Source organism: Falco punctatus, assembly GCF_963210335.1.
Source record: "Falco punctatus genome assembly, chromosome: 15".
NCBI classification, from domain to species: domain Eukaryota; kingdom Metazoa; phylum Chordata; class Aves; order Falconiformes; family Falconidae; genus Falco; species Falco punctatus.
In genome coordinates this window covers 24158854-24179252 of record NC_137595.1, presented here as the reverse complement: position 1 = coordinate 24179252, position 20399 = coordinate 24158854, and the positions used below count along the sequence as shown (strand labels likewise).

At 54.6% G+C, this 20399-nt stretch overlaps 2 protein-coding genes and 1 long non-coding RNA gene across 5 annotated transcripts in view; 1 reads left to right on the top strand and 2 right to left on the bottom strand.

The window, feature by feature from the left end:
- Positions 1–1475: 1475 nt before the first annotated feature.
- RPS4X (ribosomal protein S4 X-linked) lies at positions 1476–5856 on the bottom strand. Its single transcript, XM_080365630.1, has 7 exons — positions 5674–5856; positions 5398–5475; positions 4678–4858; positions 4166–4263; positions 2983–3154; positions 2206–2363; positions 1476–1638 (listed from the first exon to the last, which is right to left on the bottom strand). Exons 1-7 carry the CDS (start codon positions 5674–5676, stop codon positions 1537–1539), a joined length of 792 nt encoding a protein of 263 aa, XP_080221756.1. The 5' UTR covers positions 5677–5856; the 3' UTR covers positions 1476–1536.
- Positions 5769–9682, top strand: LOC308053844. Its single transcript, XR_013923824.1, has 3 exons — positions 5769–5877; positions 8188–8260; positions 9548–9682. It is a non-coding gene; the product is annotated as an uncharacterized lncRNA (long non-coding RNA).
- The window catches only part of HDAC8 (histone deacetylase 8), a 39154-nt gene continuing 27359 nt past the window's right edge, over positions 8605–20399 (bottom strand). For 2 of the 3 annotated variants that reach the window (XM_080365620.1, XM_080365621.1), the window contains exons 10-11: positions 16304–16409; positions 8605–9655 (exon numbers count right to left, since the gene is read on the bottom strand). In XM_080365620.1, the coding sequence (XP_080221746.1) occupies positions 9633–9655; positions 16304–16409 (129 nt within the window). In that variant the 3' untranslated portion in view covers positions 8605–9632. The remainder of the gene's footprint in view (positions 9656–16303; positions 16410–20399) is intronic. The other variant, XM_080365622.1, reaches the window with a different exon arrangement.

Sequence of the window (20399 nt, the reverse complement as noted above, 5' to 3'; positions counted from 1 at the left end):
TTCTTCCACAGGCATCGCCGCCCTGCCGCACACCCCAGCTCGACGGCGACGGCCCTCCCTCTTGCGCAGGGTGCTCAGGGCTCTGCGCAGGGCTTTCTGCTGTCCCTGCATCACGGCACAGTGAGAGCAGCAGCGCCCTGCTGCCAGCGGGGCCCATGAAGGTGCCGGCTGCCCCTGAGCCCGTGCTGCATGCGGAAGGAGCAGCGCAGGGAGGCACTGGAGGGATGGCTGCCGGGACTGCGCCCCACGCATTCAGCTGCCCTGAGGACATCGTGGTGCCAGCCTCTGCTGGGCCCTGCGTGCTTTCTGAGGCCAATAAAAGCTGACCATTTTCCCCCAGGGCTCATGTGTGCCTGCTCCACCCTGGCAGAAAGACCCGTGCAGGCAAGGCCCACGCCAGCAGGCAGAGCTGGAGAGCCCCTGTGCTCCCTCTTCTCCACGCTGAGCAGAGCCTGTGCCCTCGGCCTCTGCCCATGCCTCTGGCATTCCAGCTCCCAGCCAGATGGGGCCTCCGCTGGCCTCGCTCCACGGGGCCCGTGTCTGCCCGGACCCGCGCAGCCCCAGCCCGCACCCAGTGCCCGGGCACGCACTCCCCTGGGCCCATGGCACAGAGGAACCCCTTCCCCGCAGTGCCGCCTGTGCCCTCGCTAGCGCAGCCCGGCCTGCGGAACTGCCCTTGCTGCCCGGGCACGCCGCACGCCCCTGCCCACCTTGGCCTCTGGGGCCTTTCCCACAGGCACTGCTGCTCTCCAGCCACCCGGCCACAGCCACAGCCCCTGGGCAGGGGGCATCAGCCCATCCCCGAGCCGCTGCTCAGCACCTGCCTTTGCTGGACTTCCTGGGGCCCGCAGCAGCCCATGCTTCTGGCCTGGCCAACTCCCTCCCAAGAGCTGCCAAGCCTCCACCACCACCACCACCACCACCACCGCTGGTGTGGGGGCCTCCCCTGTCCTTGCTGCCATTGTGATTCCTTGCATGCTCCACCTCCGGAGGAAAGGCACTGAAGAGCAACCCATGACCTCCCCAGTAAGCAGCAGCCAGCTGGGCTCAGGATGCTGAGCACCGCCCCCCGCCAAAGCCCAACTCACCGGCCAATGCACCACCCACCCCTGGCACTGGTCACGGAGCCTCCCCTCTCTGCTCAGTCCCGCGCCCAGGGGCAATCCCAGCGAGCCTCAAGCCTGTCTGGCACCACTGGCCCCAGGGAGAGCCCAGCTGGCTCTTCCAGAGCCCGGCTCCTCCAGCATGTCCCTGGGAACGCTGTCCCAGAGCGTTTCTGCCAGCACCTTCCCAGGAGCGGACCAGCCTGGAGGGTCTCCTACCGCTCCCCCTTGCCCTTCTGGAAGATGGTTCTGGTGACTGGTCAGGTCACCAGGAGTCTCCCCGCATCAGCAGGCCCTTCTAGAGAGCGGAGTGTGGCTTCACACTGGCACAGCACGGCTCCCTCCAGCCCTTGGATGCTCCTCAGCCACTCAGACATTTGGTAAACGGTTTAATTAATACACTGAAAGGACCATGGCTGACCCGAGCTGGAGCTCACCCGCTGCTCTGCTTGGCTGCCAGTCTCTTGTCTCTTTCTTCAGCAATGGTCAGGCGGATACCCTTTCCACGGGGCAGGGAGATCCATGGCTTGTTGCCCTGCGGCAAGAGAGAGGAAGCCACCTCACATCATGAAACACAGGCTCTCCGTCTTTGTGGGGGGAAAGCAGCACAAGCCCCTTAGGAAGGTGCTGAAGGCGTACAGGCCTACATCTGCCCCTTCTGGTCGCATCCATCAAGAATGCACTTCAGCCAAGATCCAAACGCCACCCCCTTCCAACCTGGGAGGAGAGCCCATGGCAGACAGCGAGACAGCAGAGGCATCGCAGGGGAAGGGCGCTCTCAGCCAGAGCAGCTGCCCCGGGCACACACAGAGCCCAGCGCTGCTCGGCTCCCAGTACTCAGAAGGTTTAGAAAACCACAGGGCTGCTCCTCGGAAACATCCCCATTCCTACACTCACGGATGCTTCCCCTTCCCAGAGCGCTCAGCCCGGAGCAGGCAGAACCACCAGGAGCAGAGCCACAGCTGATGCCAGTGCTGAAGCTTCACCGTGTGGGAAGGCAGCTGCCCACGGACAACACCCACGCCTCTCGGTGTCAGCCAGCAGCCCCCAGCAACGGGAGAGAACCCACGAACCCACCCACATCGTGTCCGTGCAGGCTTACTTTGCCAATAACGAAGATGTTGGAGAGCCTGGTGGCAAAGCTATTGCCATTGGCGTCCTTCACATGAACCACGTCAAATGAGCCAGGGTGTCTCTCCCGGTTGGTGATCACCCCAATTCGGCCCAAGTTGGCACCGCCGGTCACCATGCACAGGTTACCTGGGGTGAAGGAAGATGGGCATGACAAGAGCTGGCACCAGGGGATCTGGTGAAGCCCTTCTTCTTGGGCTCTTTGAGGTGCACTGCTTGAGAAGGGCAGGGAGAGAGCTGCACTGGCCCCCAGAGCACCTGGTGACACCTGTATCCCACAGGAACCTCAAGGAGCCAAACCGCTCTCTGACCCCAAGGCCTGTACCAAACATTCCCCAACACCATGTTGGTTGCACGAGCACGAAGGAGGTGCTCCCATACCACTTGTCCCAGCACTGCTCATGGCTTTGCAGCTGAAACCTCCCACAGCAAAGACAGGAATCTCCCTATGGCTGCCCAGAGCCACAGCCCTGTAAGAGCCAAGCTCAAGCAACCTTTCCACCAGCTTCCTGCTTCTATATGGCATCCGCTTGCTCTCAAGATCACTCCAAATCTCTATGCCAAATGTCTCCCACTGCCAGCACATGGCAATGGGAGAAATCCGTTCCAGCTGGATATGCCTCAGGGAAACAACCCCTTTCCCAAGGTTGTCACCACTCTACTTTAGAGCAAATATCTGGCATTAGCATTTAACTTCCATACAGCTCTCCACAGTGGGCAAGTGTTTTACATTGGATGCAGAACCTACCTGTGTCAAACTTTATGAAATCTGTGATCTTGCCTGTCTCCAGGTCAATCTGGACTGTATCATTCACCTTGATGAGGGGGTCTGGATAGCGGATGGTGCGGGCATCATGGGTGACCAGATGAGGGATTCCTTTGGTGCCCACAAAGATCTTCCTTACCTTGCACAGCTTGTACTGCAAACAAAACCCAACACTGCTCAGCTGAGGCAGCAAGCAGCACCATGGACCAGAGGACTATTGTCCCCCAGAGAGCCACCAGCCACAGCAGGCCTCAGACCCCAAGCAAAACACCTAGACACTCCAGGGCTTGCAACAGGAGCCTAGGCAGTGAATTTCCCAGGTCACTGCCCCAGCAATACCAGGGCAGTTTCCTCATTTTGCCCTGAAGCCTGCAGTCAGACAGTGGAGGCAGAGGCTGCCTTTCTTCAGGACCTGAGAGAGATCAGTATCCCTCCTCCAGGGCACCCTGGCTTCCCTCTTGCCCTTCACCTCCAACTCCTTCACAGCCACTTTGGGACTCACGGGTCAACACAGAGTGGTAGCCAAAGGCAAAAGCTTATGACAGGGGAGCGAAAAGGCCCCAAACACACATCATACCTGGCTACAGCACAGTCAGCTCTCCCCTCAGCATCACTGTGTTCCCGCACACCCTGCCCTTAGGAAGGACAGGCGAAGGAGAGTGCACTCTCGCAGCTCAGGCACATCACATGCTTGGGTTAGAATATCTATGCAGGAGCTGCTCCCTGACAGCCAGGGTAAGAGGGCAGTTTTGTCAACACTTCTACAGCAGACTGGGAAGGAGTTCAAGGCTTTTGCACCACAGGCAGTAAAATGTTTCTGATCCCTGTTAGCTTGTGGAGCCCTATGCTAAGGCTCACCATGCTGCAGCAGAGCCATCCCCACCCCAAAGCTCCCTGTGAGGATAACCCAGCCCTTGCCAACAGTGGTTATTTCAAGCACCAGACAATGCACCTGCAGTCATCTGGGAGTTGCTCTCGTGTCAGATTTCCACCCACCCAAGGCTTCATACCCCCAGCCCTGAAGGCTTTTATCATCTCAAGGGTGGCACAGACACAGCTCTCAAGGAAGACAGCCAAAAGCCCCCATTCAGGACATACCAAAGAGGAAACACCACCCTGACCAAACCAAACTGCACCCACACTTGCGCCAAGCTGAAGCCCCTACCTTGGCCTCTTCAGCTGTGATGCGGTGAACAGCAAACCGGCCCTTGGTATCATACACCAAGCGGAAATGCTCACCTGTCTTCTCGATGCTGATGACATCTGATTTCAGAGGGAAACAGAACAGCAGATGTTATCAGCTATGTTATCCCACACTGTAACTCAGCACACATTTAAAAAGAACTAGGGACAGCTAAATGCTTCAGGCTTGAATGATGGCTCACACAGGCTCACACCTTTGACTGTGATACAGTGCAAATCAGGAAAAAACTGCCACAGGCTGAAGTCTGAACAGCAATTTATGCATGTGCAAGCAGGCTGCAGTTATAGGCTACAGATATCTGGCTTTGGTAGTTGTTGCAGTGCACAACTCCAAACTAAAAACTGCTTGTATTTATCTTCAATTCCACTGGGAAAGCATCTTCCCCTCCCCCAATCGTGCCAGCCCCACAAAACATCCCTCCACCAGTGCAACAGAGCGGCCTGGGGTACCTGCCCCCAGCCCTCCCCGCTCACCCATGAAGCCCGCAGGGTAAGTGATGTCTGTGCGGACTTTGCCATCTATCTTGATGAACCTCTGCATGCAAATCTTCTTGACCTCATCTCCTGTCAGGGCATACTTCAGCCTGTTCCGCAGGAAGATGATGAGCGGAAGGCATTCTCTCAGCTTATGAGGGCCTGTCGATGGACGGGGTGCCTGCAAACAGAAGTCTTCTGCTGGATGTTCCAAGCACAGAAGCAGCATTGACGGTCCCCAGGAGAAGAATGCTACCACCCTGGCAGCTCTTGCAGCAGCACCCAAGAACAGCTGCATGGAGCCTAACTGCTAAGCAGGCAGTGATAGGCTGGAGATATCTTTTCTTGCTATTCACAGCGCCCTTTCGCGAAGTCTTGCCAGCCTCACAAGGCACTGCTCCCAGCACAGTACAACCATCTACTAACCCTCCCCCCTGTGAAGGAAAACCACAACAAGCAGGTTAAAAGAGAGCAGCCAACCACACCACTGCCATATCCCTTGCAAACGGGGGAAACACGGAAGCCGTTTGCAAAGCCCCTAACCGCATGCGTCCCCTTCTCCCGGGAACTGGCCAGCTGCCCCTGCGCACTCCAGAGCGGCATGCCCGAGCAGCACGGCTGAGCACTCCCTTGGTGAGACCGCAAAGCCGCCTAGGCCCGCAGACAGCGGGAAAGGCCGCTACCACGGACAGCCCGTCCCCAGCCCCGTCCCCGACTCACGAAGACACCCGTCAGCTTGTCCAGCATCCAGTGCTTGGGCGCAGCCACGCGCTTCAGGTGCTTCTTAGGTCCGCGGGCCTAAGGGGCAGGACAGGACGCGTTACGGGCCGCGGCCAGGCCCGGGTCCCCCCCCGCCCCGGGCCGGCCCAGGCCCGCCCCGGCCCCGCGCCGGTGGGCTCTCTCCCGCGCCCCTCGACGCGGCGGGACAGCGGCAGCCCGCAGCGGACGGTGGATGGCGGCGGATGGCAACGGAGAGCGGCCGCGCCGCTCCCTTACCATAGCTGCGCTCCGCCGGAAAGGGCCGCCGCTTCCGGACCGCCGCTGATATCCGTGAGCGCGGCGGTTACGCCGCGGGGCGCCTCCTACCGGCCCGGAGGTCCAGCACCGCCCAGTGCTGGGGCTGACGAGGTGCGTGCGCCCTCCCCGCGGGACAGGCCCGGCGCTCCGCGCGGTGCCCCACTAACGTGCTGCCCACGGGAGGTGAGGGGGGGCGGGCATCAGACAGGTGGGGTGGCCCCGTCGAGGCCGCTTGCAGGGGGGAAGGGACGGGGCGCCCCGCTTCCAGCAGCGGGCGGCTGTTCCGGTGCCGGGAGGGGAACGGAGGCGGAGGGCGGGGGACCGGATCCCTCCCGGCCCTGCCGGTGCCGTGGGACAGCCCCCCACGTTGTGCTCCAGCGGTTTGGGGGAGGTGTGAGAGGGGCGGGGGTGACGCGCGCACACACACCCCCTCCGGGTCGCAGGGGCTCGGAGACTCCGGGTACCCCAGCTGCTCCGGGAGCCGAGCCCGGGATACGCGTGCCAGGCCACCGCCCGCCCCTCGCCCACGGATCCGCCCCGGGGTGGAGCTGGGACCCCACGCAGACCCTCGAACCTGACTCCGGGCCTGAGCGCCCGCTCTCGAAGGCTGCTCGGGGGCCAGCTGTGCCCGGCTGGGCTCCCTGAGTAGGCTGGCGTGTGCCCCCGAGTGGAGCGCCCCCCGCAGCATCACTCCCGCAGCGGGGCGCAGGCGGGAACAGAGGTGCCATCCTCGGGGGTGACATGGCGGGGACACTGCAGATGGCACCTCTGGCGCCACCATAAAGCCGAGAGGAGGCACGGGGGCTGTGGGGGCAAAGCCTCCTCCCACCCCGGATGGGCCATTTTCCACGGGGTCCCCGGGCGGAGATGGACCGCCCTTTGTCCCCACGTCCAACGCTGAGGTGAACAGGGAAGGGGGCAGAGGGTCCTTCCAGATTTTATGAAGACAGCAGCTTGAGACCTCTGCCTAGGCGGCTTCGCGTTGGGGCGGGCCACCCCTCCTCCAGCCCCGAGGTCCGAGAGTCCCCAGCCTGCCCGCAGAGCCGGCCCTCGGCCCCGGTGGGGCAGCCGGGGCGATCTCCGCGCCCAGGGGCACCGACGGCGAGTCCCCCGCTGGAGCGACGCAGAAGGTCTCCCCCCTCCCCAAGCGCCCTCCAGCCTCAGCAGCCGGCTGATGAACTCGTGATGGGCGAGCCAGGGCTCCGGTAGCTCGTCCGCTCTGTAGAGGCCAAGCTCCAGCACCAATGCCCTGAGCACCTCCTCGTCCACCGGGTCCGAGTTGATGATGCCGGGGCCGGCGGTGGCGGGGGGACGACTCCCCGTGCCCCGCAGCTGCATCGGCTCGCCCCAGCTGCTTGGGGCAGCGCCCCCCCCCCGCGGTGCGGTGCTTGCTGTTGAGTTTCTGAAGGGGCACGCTGGCCAAGAGATGGACACCCGCCCGCAGGACCACGGGGGCCGGCGGAGCCCCCCCAGCAGCGGCCGGCAGCTCCTCGGCCCCGGTGCCGGACGGGTAGCGCAGGGTCGCCGCCACCTCGCGGTCCTTCGTGCTCCGGGGGGCGGCCCGCAGGGAGTCCATCTCCTCCGGGGCCTGCGGGGACACGGCAGCGCTCAGCGGGGCGCGAGCGCCCGGCCCCCCGCCCTGGGCGGTTGAACGTGTCCGACGGGGTCCCCAGCCGGGGTGGGAGGCTGGCGCGGGGCGGGGAGCGGCGCCCCGTCTCCCCCAGCGCTTACCTGGGCTCGGCCTCACGCCCCGGGCCGCCCGGGCCGCCGGGAAGGGCGAAGCAGACCGAGGCCAGTGGGCAGCCTGGGAGGGATGAGACGGGGCGGGACGGCTCCCGGGGCGGTACCAGCACCGTCTGCCCCTCCCGTGCCCGGCCGGACCCCCGTGCACCCCACTTCCAGGCTCAGTCCTTCCGTGTCGTCCCAGTTCAGGCTGGGACCTCTCACGCTTCCCCCATCCAGCCTGGACACCCCTAACGCCCACATGTTCTCCCACTTGCCCCCCAACATCTTGGGTGGGAACCCCCATGTGCCCCCTGTCCAGGCTGTGCCCCCTGTCCAGGTCACACTTGTAATACCCATCTAGGGTGGGGGGCAAGAAGGGGGTTCAGTTGGTGCCAGGGCTGACAAGGGTGACATATGTGGGCTAGTGCCCTCAGCCAGCTGCAGGGGAGATTTGGGTGTGATGGGGCCAGCTGAGGGCTGTACCCCCCAAACCTTTGTCCCACCCTTTGCAGTTTTCTTGGTTTGTGCCAAGCTGAGCTCCAGTTGCCTCTCTGCTTTCAGGGCTGTGGATGGAGACAGTGCAGGGGGTGCTTTACCCCCTTGCCTCCGCTTCCCCAGCTGTCTGTGGGTGGCCAGCCTTCCTGGTTTGGGGTGCCGTGTCCCTGCAGTCCCATCCCCAAGTACAGTTCTCCCTGCACCACAGCTAAACCCCATTTAATGCCACAATGCGTGACACTTGGGCTTTTTCCTATTTATTTGTTTTCCCAGTTGTGTTCCAGAAGCAGTGCCTGTGCTGAAGCACCTATGCCTGGTGCAGGGACAGAGCCCGTGTGGCCCTCAGGTGGGTCGGAGGGAGGAGCCAGCCAGCTTCTCTGCTCTCTCATACCTCACTTTTCTCCTGGCTGAACTGTCTCCAGAGCTGACATCTCCCCCAGACACCGATAGCCTTTGCTGTGCCAGTGGCAGTGCCAGCCTCCTGCCAGCTGTCACCAAACAAGGCCAGTCTTCCGCCACCCCATCACAGCAGGTGTGGGGGGCACATGGGGGGCAGCAGGGAGGGGGTCGGGAGTCACTGTGGGGACACCGGAGCTACATCCAGCTGAAATCCCCCCATGCTGGATTTCCTGTTGTTTGGATCGGCAGTGAAAAGCAAGAGATCAAAACAAAGCCAGACCAGGCTGGGAGTCCCTTCATCTTGCTGTTTATTCCAGCATAATCTATTAAAGCAACAGGAAATATACTTTCCCACAGTGACTAGACATCTTTAAAAAGAAACAGCACAAGAAAGCTCTGTGGGCCAGGCAAAGGAGGAGACAAGGTAGTGGGAGAGATCTGCCCCAGGTACCTGCCCCCTCGCTGAGAGGTTGAGTAGCAGCTCTCAGGGGGTGCTGGGATATCTGGAGGTTCATCTGAGACCTGGGACAGGAACTGCCCCCCTGCCCTGCATCTCCCTTGACATTCTGGCTAGCGTGCCTGGGGTCTGGCCCCTCTGCACAGGATTTCAGGAGCCCACCCATCACCCTGGGTGGTGGTCTGTGCTGCCTTACGTGATGGGGCTTAGAAGGGACAGTCACAAACGTGACTGACAGATCTTTGCTTTCCGGTACTGGCTGGACCTCTGCTGAACACGTGAAGTACTGTGGAAAAGAGCACTGGCAAGCCAGGGTAGGCTCCAGAAGAAAGGAAAGGGCAGGAAGAGTATTTCAGATACTTTATTTTTTTTAAAAAATCCCAGTTAGAAGCACAATGGCTGTGCCTTTCTGTGACTATGAGGCACAGCCCATGTCTCAGGCCCTGGATGGTCCTCAGCAATGCTCCCCAGGTGGGCAGCTCAGAGGCTGTGCTCCTGCCAGAAAGCCAATGTGGCACTGGGCTCCAGCTGGGGAAGGTTCACAGCTCCAAGAAGTCCCTCTCTTAAAAAACATTTAAAACCAGTTGTGAGAATAAACTCTTGTGGTGTTAAGTAAAGAGGAAGGAGCAAGGGAGGCTCTGCTGCCACTGGAAGGCTGTGGCTGAAGGGCCCACGCTCCTGCCTGGGTAAAGCCACGGTGCTTGTGGTGCGCAGCAGCTTTTCTTCTTGAAAAAAATCAACCAACCAACAGTAATTTCTTCCAAATTTCCCCTGCAGCCACAAGATTCACCGGCTGCTCACATAAACACACTGTCTTCCTCACCGGAAATGCTCTTGTGGAAACCTGAGCCTTTCTTCTCCACTAAACAACATGCTTCAGATTCCCTGCAAATAAAAGGAGGCAGAAAAGGATATTTCCACTGATACTTCAGCCTGACGGCCTGGCTGGGGCAGGGGTGCCACCCACTTGCCTGATGGATCACACAGTGATACAGGAATGCCAGCCTCGGTGCAGACCTGGATCCCTGCTGGCCCCTCACTCCTTTCGCAGAGGTTGTGAAAAAGACTTTGGGAACTACCAAAGGGAGATCCTGCCACCGCTTCCATCTCCTGCAGGCTGATCACTCATTTAGGATTCATGGGCAAGCACCAGAAAGGCACATGGTCCCTGCTGCCTCATCCTTCCTCCAGGCTAGATGCACTGCCAGGAATGCACACCATAGATGCCTGCCTTGCAGCTCTGGAGAGATGCTGTTCCTCTCCTCCTCTCCACCCTAGTGCCATGGGAACTGGTCCCAAGGACAGTACATATGTTCCTGCCAAAGGCGGACCAGGGTCTCACCTTAAGCTTGAAATAAAAAAATTAAAAAAAAAAAATTTAAAAAAGAGTAGCTGTGGCTTTGTGGGACCCCAGGCAAAGCACTGGGCAGTCAACCCTCAATTCTGGAGCAGCTAAGTGTGCTAAAGAGAGCCTGCAGGCTGGGCTGGCGGTCCCTGTCCTCTTCCTGCTGCCTCCCCACCCATAGTTTCCCTTTAAACACGGTGGTTCACATCCCAAGCAGATGATGATGACTTTTCCTGCATGCTGGGGGACTGGATGCTCTACACTTACATGAGCTGCAGCTGGGGCCACAGATGCTGGAGAATGAGGGGATGGAAAGCCCAGCAGCTACCAGCACAGCCAAGCAGGCAGCAAAGCAGCGCTGGGAGTCAACAGTTAAGAGCAGGAGCCACAGCTCTACTGGTGTCAGCCTGTTCAGCACCCAGCAGGCCCGTTCTCCCAGCACTGGCGGTGCCACACACCTCTATGCAGCCTGGGGTAGGGGCTGCAATTCTGCCTTGCTCCATCTGTCACTGTTTCACTGCCAAGGAGGATGGACCCTTCTCGCCCCACGCGCTCCTGTTGCCTCCAGCATGGCCACGGCAAGCCCAGTGGAAAACTCACTGCAGGGAAAACCAGTCCTGGAAAGCACTGGGCTCTTGGACCAGCTTCTGTGGTGGCTATGGAGTGAGGAACAGGGTTTCTCTGCTCTCCCCTCTGCCACGGGTGTGAGTTTTCCTCTCAGCAGGTGGTGTGACAGAGGGAATCTCGCTACCCAGCCCCTGAGCTTCCTGCTCCATTTCAGCCACATGTGATGCTGGCTGGGAAGCCTTTGGGTGCTCACCCACAGGTCTGGATGTGCATGGGAGGTATCCTGACCACTGTGCAGGAAAACGCAACATTGCCTGGGACTAGTAGAGCACTGAATGCAGGGCTGACCAAACTTGGGGTCTCAGACCCCTTCCCAAGCAGACAAGCAGCCCATCTGCACCACTGACCACGCTCAAGCCACCTGGTCTTCAAGTACACATCTGGCTTCTTTGACAAGTACTATCAGGAAAGACAAAGATGTCTGGGATCCACCTGTCTCTCTCCCTCCCCTACAAATCCACAGCTACTAAAACCATTTCCTTCCACAAACATGGAAGGTTTCCTAGGCACAAAATACACGTCCTCATCAGATGCAGTGCTTGCAGCAGCTGTGACATTGCAGTTCCTTCAGGAATGTGCTCAGCTCCCAGGGGCAGTGGCTGTGAGCTGAGCTGGAAGTGTCACTCGAGGGTGTGGAGGTGCCATCCAGGCAGAATACAGCCTGCAGTGCCCTGCTCCCAATGCTCAGGGGCCCTGGTCCTTCTCCTAGGTCTGATGTTGAAGAAAGGACACTAAGGAGGGCATGAATTTCCAAGCCTTTTTGCTCCTGAGACAGTCTGTTGAGGTCTGACAGCAGAAGAGAGGGGTTCTAGTTAAGCTGCAGTTGGGAGATTGTAAGTCAAGCATCTGTAGGGAATAGGGTTTATAACTGCCTCATGCCCCACATAGCACTTCTAAATATGACAGTAAAGAAGACCTATCTTTTCTGACATGACAACAAAGGAAACAAAAATTATCATGTGTAGCAGAGAAAAGGAGTGGGGGAGCTATATGTAACAAAGTGCAGCAGTTGTGATCAGGTGTTGGACCAAACATTCCCAAAGTGTTTCAACAGACCCACACTGAAATCACCTGTCTCCAAAGGATGGGCACAAATCAGTTCTGCAGGTTTGCACCTCCTAGGAGGCAGCGGTCCCTCGAACAGGCTGGGGTACAACTGCCTGAACGTGACCCAGGTGCAGCTGGTAGTGTGCCATGTTACAAGCCCATTTCAGCAAGCATGGTGTCTAACCACTTGCCTGTTGTTCATCTCTCAATAAGTCACTACAACACATTGTTGCTTCCATTGAGTTGAAGTACTCTCTTGGGAGTAAAGGATGGGAACGTTGCTCCAGAGCAAAGCACCGTCTCAGAGAAAACACTTTCACTAGGGCTGACTCTGTGCCAGAGCTATTTCTGCATTGCAGGGTTCACTCTAACTGACAAGCTCCAACCAAACTTGCACGTAGGAGGATGTGAGTTTATGGCATAAACATGCAGAACTTGGACTTCTGATGAAACAAGTGGCAATTTAAACCAAAGAGGCAGAGGAGGGTAAAATACTCTGTCAGGCTTTTAACAGGTGATGAGTGTATGCATGGCAAGTGATAGCTCCCCAAGCTGTGGTAATGGGATTATCAGCAACTGGGAAGCATGCCTAGGAGTCAGCACTGGACTGGGGAAAAACACCGCTGGGGAACTGAAAAGCTAGTCATGGTGCAAGGGAAGAGGTAAGTATGTAAGCTCTCCTCTCCTGAACTCAGACACTGGTACAAAAGGGAATGAAAACCATGCATCAGAAGCAGCTGGAACATATTCCCCCGAAAACATCTGCCTCTCATTCAGCCCTCCACCATCTCCAGGTCTTCCTGCACCCAAACATCAAACCCCAGCTCAGGCAGTCCACTAAGAGATTTCTCTCTTACTGACAAGGTTAAGCCATGGTACCATCGCTGTATCCAGGCTGCGACCTGGGCTCACACCCCCAGCTTTTTCGGTCTAGCTGTGTGTAGTTAGCTGCCCCCCTCTGCAGGAAGCCTCTGTATGGGCATGTCTGAGGCTGATGACACTCACAACCACATCCAGAATTCATTTCATCTCATCAAATGAATCACAGAAGGGTTTGGGTTGGGATGGACCTTTGAAGACCATCTAGTCCAACTCTCCGGCCACCGGCAGGGACATCTTGCACTACATGAAGCTGCTCAACCCCCCCCGCCGCCCACCCCCAGCCTGACCTTCACCAGTCCCAGGGATGGAGCATCCACAGCTTCTCTGGGCAACCTGAGCCCCCTCATCGAAAAACGTTTCTTCCCTATGTCCAAGCTGAATTGCCCTCCTTCAGGTCAAAACTGTCGCCCTTGTCCTGTCGCTACAGGCCTGGTAAAAAGTCTCTCTCGGCCCTTCTTCAGGTGTTGAAACGCCGCAGCAAGGTCTCCCCGTGGAGCCTTCTCCAGGCTGAGCAACCCCAGATCTCTCAGCCTCTCCTCCTAGCAGGGGGGTTCCAGCCCTCGGACCATTTCTGTGGCCGCCTCTGGCCCCGCTCCAACAGGTCCGTGTCCTCCTTGCGCTGGGGACCCCAGAGCTGGGTGCAGTGCTCCCGGGGCTCTCACCAGAGCAGAGCAGAGAGGGAGAATCCCCTTCCTCGACCTGTTTGCCACACTGCTGGTGATGCACCCAAGACAAAGCTTTCTAGGCTGCAAGCACACATTGCTGGTTCACATCTGTTTTTTCATCCATTGTCTCCCTGAGTCCCTCTCCGCAGGGCTGCTCCCAACCCACTCACCCCCCAGCCTGTATTGATACCACAGGTCACCCTGACCCAGGTGCAGGACCTTGCACTTGGCCTTGTTGAACCTCGTGAGGTTCACATGGGGCCAGTCCTCCAGCCTGTCTCAGTCTCTTGGGAAGGCATCCCTTCCCTGCAGCGTATCAACTGACCATTCAGCTCGGTGTTATCTGCAGACCTGCTGAGGGTGTAGTCAATCCCACTGTCTTGTCATTAATAAGGATACTGAACAATATCAGTCCCAGTGCAGACCGCTGAGAGACACCACTCATTACTCATTTTTACTTAGACATTGAGCTACTGACTACAATTCTTCGGATGCGCCCATCCAGCTGATTCCTTATCCATCTAACACTCCATCCATCAAATCCCTATCTCTCCAGTTTAGAGACAAGGATGTTGTGTGTGACCAGTGAAGGGCCTTACGGAAGTCCAGGTAGATGACATCAGTTGCTCTTCCCTTATACACCAATGCAGTCACTCCAGGAGTCACCAAATGAGTCAGGCACGACTGGCCTTTTGTGAAATCATGTTAGCAGTCTCTAATCACCTCCCTGTCATCCAAATGCCTTGAGATAGCTTCCAGGAGGATCAGCTAAATGATCTTACAAGGTACAGAGGTGAGGCTGACTGGCTGGTAGTTCCCAGGGTCATCCTTTTTACCATTTTTAAAAATAGGCATGACGCTTCCCTTTCTCCAGTCACTGGGAACTTCACCTGATTGTCATGATTTTTCAAATATGATGATGATGATCATATTTTTCAAGTATAGCCTTAACACAAGAAGGGGTTCTTCAGACACACGAGCAGTAAGCAGAAGCCCAGGGAAGACACAAGCCCATTGGTAACAAGGGCAGGGAAACCAATTACTAAGAATGCTGACAAGACAGAGGTTCTCAATACCTTCTCTACCTGTCTTTACCAGCATAGCTGCATTCCAGATCATAGGAACATCTACGATGCACGTGTCCACTCACCAGCAGTGTCAGGTGGTCCGTGACCTCTTGCAAAGGTTCAACCGACATAAATCTATGTTAAAATAAGTGTCTGATGTTGTTTGCAAGGCCACTGTCCACAATATTTGAAAAGCTGTGGAGATCAGGGGATATCCCTGATTACTGGAAGAGGGCAACTGTCACACCCAACTTACAAGGAGGGCCCAAAACAGGACCCAGAAAAGCAGAGGCACATTAGTCTTACTTCAATCCCTGGAAAAGTCACAGAACAAGTCCTCCTAGAAACTATGAGCAGCCTAAAATCAAATTAAGCAGGTGACTAGGAAAAGCGAGCATGGATTTATCAAAGGCAAAGCATGACAGGGTGATCTGGTCATCTTCTACAACAAAATAACATCTTTTGTTGCCATGGGGAGAGCAGAGGATGTTGTTTACCCGGTTTTCAGCAAAGCATTTGACACTTGTTTCCCACAGCCTCCTCCTGGACAAACTGGCAAGATACAGATTGGACAGGTGGTCTGCAAAGTGGGTAGGGAGGGAACTGGCTCACAGGCAGCACGCAGAGGGTGGTGATCAGTAGTTTTTACTCAGGCTGGCAGCATGTCACAAGTGGGGTCCCCCAGGGATCAATACTGGGCCCCACACTGTTCGACATCTTCATAAATGATCTGGAGGATGGGACTGAAAGCAACCTCACCAAGTTTGCTGATGACACCAAACTGGCTGCTGAGGTGGACACGTCAGAAAGGAGAGCAATCTTACAAAGACCCAGACAAGCTGGAAGAGTGGGCTAACAAGAACAGTACGAAGTTTAACAAAGACAAGGGCAAGGTCCCACACCCGGGACAGAATAACCAAAGAGCCTAGTTCAGGCTACGATCTGCGTGGCTGGGGAGCAGTCTTGCTGAAAGGGGCCTGGGGTCCTGGTGGACAGCAAGCTGAACACGATCCAGCAGCACGCTGCTGCAGCAATGAAGGCAAGTTGGATCCTGGGCTGCATTTGCAGGGACTTTACTAACAGAGACAGAGATGGGATCAACTCACACGGTGCTTGTCAGCCACACCTAGAGCGCTGTGTCCAGTCCTGGTCCTCACAAATCAAAAGAGACATGGACAGACTGGAGAAGGTCCAAAGGAGGGCCATGAAGATGATCACAGGGCTGGAGAACCTGACCTATGAGGAAAGACTGATGGAGCTGGGCCTCTTCTGCCTGGAGAAGAAAAGGCTCAGGGGGACCTCATCACAGTATTCCAGTACTTGAAGGGCAGCTACAGAGAGGAGAGAGGTTCTCTCTTCACAAGGAGTCACATGGAGAGGTCAAGGGGCAATGGGTATGAGTCACACCAGGAGGGGTTTCACCTCATTATAGGAAAGAAATTTTTTACAGTGGGAACAATCAATCACTGGAATGACCTTCTCAGGGATGTGGTAGAGTCCCTAACGCTAGAGGTTTTCAAGATGCAACTTGACAGGGGGTTAGATAATCTCATCTAGGCTCCCTTCCCCAAAAAAGGTTGGACCAAATGATCTTTAACATCCCTTACAACCTGGGCTGTTCTATGACTCTAACAAGGATGAGGCCTTGTGCTCCTCTGCCCAGCCAGAGGAAAGGCAATGGCCACTTTTGCTAACAGGGACCCACAGCTCTAGGCTGATGTGCTACTAACACTGAGAATCCCAAGTGAAGCAGGAAATGGATGATGTTGTACGCAATGTGCAGTCAAGTGAATGTGGTTCATCTTTCTAGTCAGCAAGAAGGACTCCAACAAGCTTTCCTGAAGTCTTCTCAAAAAAGACCTGTAAGCCTGAAGCAGGAGCTTTGGCTTGGACAACTCACCTTTGATAGTGTTAAGAATTTCTTGAATTCTCTGTGGTTCGTTGCGGTCTGGTCTGCAGCTCGGTGTGATCTCCAGCACGTAATCAGGACCATACTCTGTGAAGAACTGCAGGAAAGAGGAGAGGAGAGTCAGCAGAGAGGTCTCTGGCTGGCTGAGGCTGGAGTTAGGGCTCCCCATGGGTACCTGTTTGTAAAAAGGCAAAAACCTTTCCTCCATCTGACAGGCACATGTAGCTTAACTACATGAAAGAAGTGCTTCTGCAGTGTCTGTGCACACCTGAAGTTTACAGCTGCTGCCAATTCAAGAGCTTGGGAAGCAGAGCTCAGCGGTGCACATAACAGCAGTCAAATGTCTATCCCAATGTTTTATTTGGGAAAGCTGTTGACACTAATTTCACACATGGTTACCTGCAAACCGGCTATTTTAATGAACAAAATTCAAGTGCTGCCTATCAGATATCCTTCCTTTCATCTCCCTGCCCCATGTTGCAGAGCACTGCATTGATGTGACTGAAACACCTGGAAAGAGAAAAATTAGTGTGCTTCAACATTAATAATGTGTCTTTCCTGGCTGAGTGCTCCAGCAGTATGCAGCTGAGTCTGAATGAGAAAATCTGCAGCACATGGCCTCTACATGGTAACATGGAATCACAAATTATCGCCAGCAGTTTTGTTTCACAAGCACACAGTGCTGAGCAAAGCAGCAGACACACCAGGGTTAAAAATTCAGCACTGAAGTTGCAACAGGTTCTTTTGCTGCCCCCCCCGGAAAGCTTCACCCCATGGAGAGCTAGTCCAGACTTAAAAGATACTGTACCAAATTCACAGCATTACAGTCTCCCAATTATTAATGATGCAAAGCGGCCTTATTTGCAGGAAAAAAGGGAAATGCACATAAAATCTGGACTGCAGCATCTGTGAAAGAGCACAGGGAAAACGCACACCTCTCAGTAACTCGTCTCAGCTGCACAACCTGCTGATTACACAACAAGTGGCACAGTGGATTTTGTACTGTGGGTCTAGCACATCCAGCCTAGGAAACAACGAGGCACAGTTAAATCCTATTAAAAGGCATCATTTTGTACTTCCTTCACCAATACAGCTTCATGCAACTGTTTTTCAAAGTCTATGTTAAACGGCAAAAATACCTGGGTTTTTGCACTGATGTAGTTTGTAACAGTTGAGAAGCTTTAGGCATTAAAGAACTAAAATCCTGTAGAGCTGCTCCATGCAGTGGGCCACCCAGTACGGGTTGCAGAGCACTGTCACGCAGAAGAGCTTGGGGCCAGCAAGGTTTTACACCATCCACCGGAAAGCAGGTCAGTAGGGCAAGCCTGGTAAACCTTGAACTGGCTTATCCAAGAGCTCTGATGCAGGTGCTCTGAAGCAAACAGCCCCAGCTGTTCAACACCTTCCTACCCCTCCACAGCAGGTTCCTGTGCAGGTGGCAGCAGAAAATACATGTCCAGCCAACCCAGGTCACAGACCAAGACACAAGGGCTGAGACGCAACCTGGCAGGGCACAGGGGCAGCGGCAGGAGCCCCTGCTCCCTATCTGCTGCCTTGTTCCAGTGGCAGGATGGCTAGGGAGGTAAGGACAGGACCACTTCTCCTTGCAGCAGCTAGAAGCGCTTATTGTCTCTGAGGAAGCACTAACAAAAGAAATTACTTCAACCACTCATCAACTGACAAAAGCAACAAGCAGCACCTGGGAATCAGCTGAGTTTTGACCCACCACAGGGACCCAGAGAGGCAAATCCACCCAAACTAACCAATAACTTTGATTTTCACTTTGAGGTGGGAGGCCTAAGCCTCAGTATTTCTGAAGACAGTATAAACAAGTCATTTGTACAAGCACCTTGTATCCACGCTCTTGCTGCCTGGAGGGGATACAAAAAGCGGTTTTCAGTGCTCCAGGAAAGACTTTCTGTTTCTGTATCTCTCATAACAAGGAGGATGTTACAAGCAGGCAAGCTCATGCTTCAGCAACACAAAATGCCATGCTACTCATTCATCCGTTTATTTGTGGCAGGGGAAAATGTATCTTTTTTATCCCTGCAAAAACCCTGTCATTTTCAGCAATGAAAAAAAACCAGCATTGAGAACCAAGACTCACAAAGAAAGCTAAAAATCCCCTCCTTATTCAGCAGCTCACCTGGAAACTTACAATTGCTCCCTTCTAAAACACAGGCCCGCCAAAACTGAGAGAATCACAAATGTCCAATGCACAATCCTGAAGCCCTGAGCAGGCCAAAAGGAGATGAAGTTTGAACCAGAGGGAGGCATACCTGGAACTGCAAATGTCTTCCCTCCCATCAGCAGGTGTCCCAGAGAAAGGAGCAGTGCACAACCACCAAGTGCTTTGGTGGTCTGAAAGAGGATGGGCGTAATGGTTCAGGAGATGAGAACATGGAATGACTGAAGGGAAAGAAGTGTTGGAGGAAGAAAAGAGTAGGCATAGAGGCCAGGAAAAAAAGGTGAGAAATGGAAAAAGGAAAAGGTAAAGAGGAGAAAGAAAAAAAAAAAAGAAAGAAAAAAAAAAAGGCTAAAACAATAATGTTCTTAAAGGGGAAGGATATTTTCTCCTGAATAATGCCAGATCTGACAAAAGTACTATGTCAACAGCAAAAAATTGGGCATCTTATATAACACTAACTTCCGTCACTGATTTTAGTACAAACAGTTCATGGGTGGACACTGCTGCAGAGGGACCATGACCCACTGCACCATTAGCACTGGATGTTCAAAGAAATTCTATGTTGGTCCTTCCAGACATCCTAAGACTATTTAAGACATCCTAAGACTATTTAAACACCATTACAGTTTAGTCTCAGTCAGATGCTTTGTGAATCTCCAGACCACAGCTGTGCTGTTTTCAAGCCCTTCTCTACAAACTCATGAACAAAAAAGAATGACCAAAAGACCTCCATGCTTCTGAATCCTGACTTCCTTTCATAGTGACTTGATTCCAAGACCTGGAGCTGTAAAGAACAACCCCAAACCCCTCAATGGTGGAAGAGAAGCAAAGTGCTGAATGTAACTGGGTAGAATTTGGTCCATCATCACCAAAAAACCATGCCAAACCTGGCTGATGGAAAGAAATGCATTAAGAGCAGCACAACTCAGCCGCTTCACAGCAAGGTGCTTCAGCAATGCTCTGTCCCAGACAACACTCTCTCACAAGTTTCCTTGTGAGGTGAGCAGAGCCCTGGGGTTGTACAGCAGGAAAGCTGTGCCTGGACTGCCTTCAAGCTGCTCACAGTCAGGAACTTGCACTGGTCTCACCAAGCTGACTGGTCTGACAGCTCAATTTTCAGGTTTATCAGAATGGGAATTCCTATTTAAAGCAAAGCAAACACAAAATTATGAAGTACCAACCTTTGATTCTGTGCACAGGCACTACTAAGCTATTAAACCATTAGTGTTTTTTTGCCAAAAGCAGCAGAAAAAAACTGGGAAATCTGACAAAAAGACATCTGCCCTATGTGTGCACAAATACATACGTACACATATACAAAAAGCACATGCTGTTTCCCCTTCAGATTATCGCACAGCTGTGTAAATATTTCATACCCACTAGCTTCCAAACCAGTTCTCTTCCTTCATGACTTTTCTTCCTGCCAAATCTGCTTCTACCACTTCACCTTAAATATGCTGCCCCATCCCAATAGCACAATGCAGGCAGCCTGGAGCACCTCGTGGAGAGATTATAGAGGGTGAAGTATACTGATTAGCTGGACTCTAAAAAGACACAAAACCAGTCAGCTGTAGCTTCTTTGGGAGTTCCTGTTAAGAATCTCTGCAGGATTAATGCAAGATGACGTCATCTCATTCTTAATCACAGAAAAGGGGCTGCCCCACAAAGTGCTAGTCTGAAACTTGCACCAGCAGCAAGGTGAGGAACTACGTTACCTTTGACTAGTTCCATCTAAGGGGAAAAAAAAGCCTTCTCTAAATGCAACGACTCATGGAATGAGAGAAGGGAACAGAAGAATTCCCATCAAAGTGAAGTGCCCCATACTGAATACATAGTAAAACACTCCCTCCTCTGCAAATCTGACATCTGTAAGGTTTAAACCAATTTGACAAGTCAAAA

Excerpts from the sequence above, each read along its gene's own strand:
- RPS4X (XM_080365630.1), bottom strand. Across the intron at positions 4,859-5,397 it reads ACAAGCTGACGGGTGTCTTC|GCACCCCGTCCATCGACAGG; the intron begins GTGAGTCGGGGA and ends TTCTGTTTGCAG. Across the intron at positions 2,364-2,982 it reads TTTCATAAAGTTTGACACAG|GTAACCTGTGCATGGTGACC; the intron begins GTAGGTTCTGCA and ends CCTTCACCCCAG.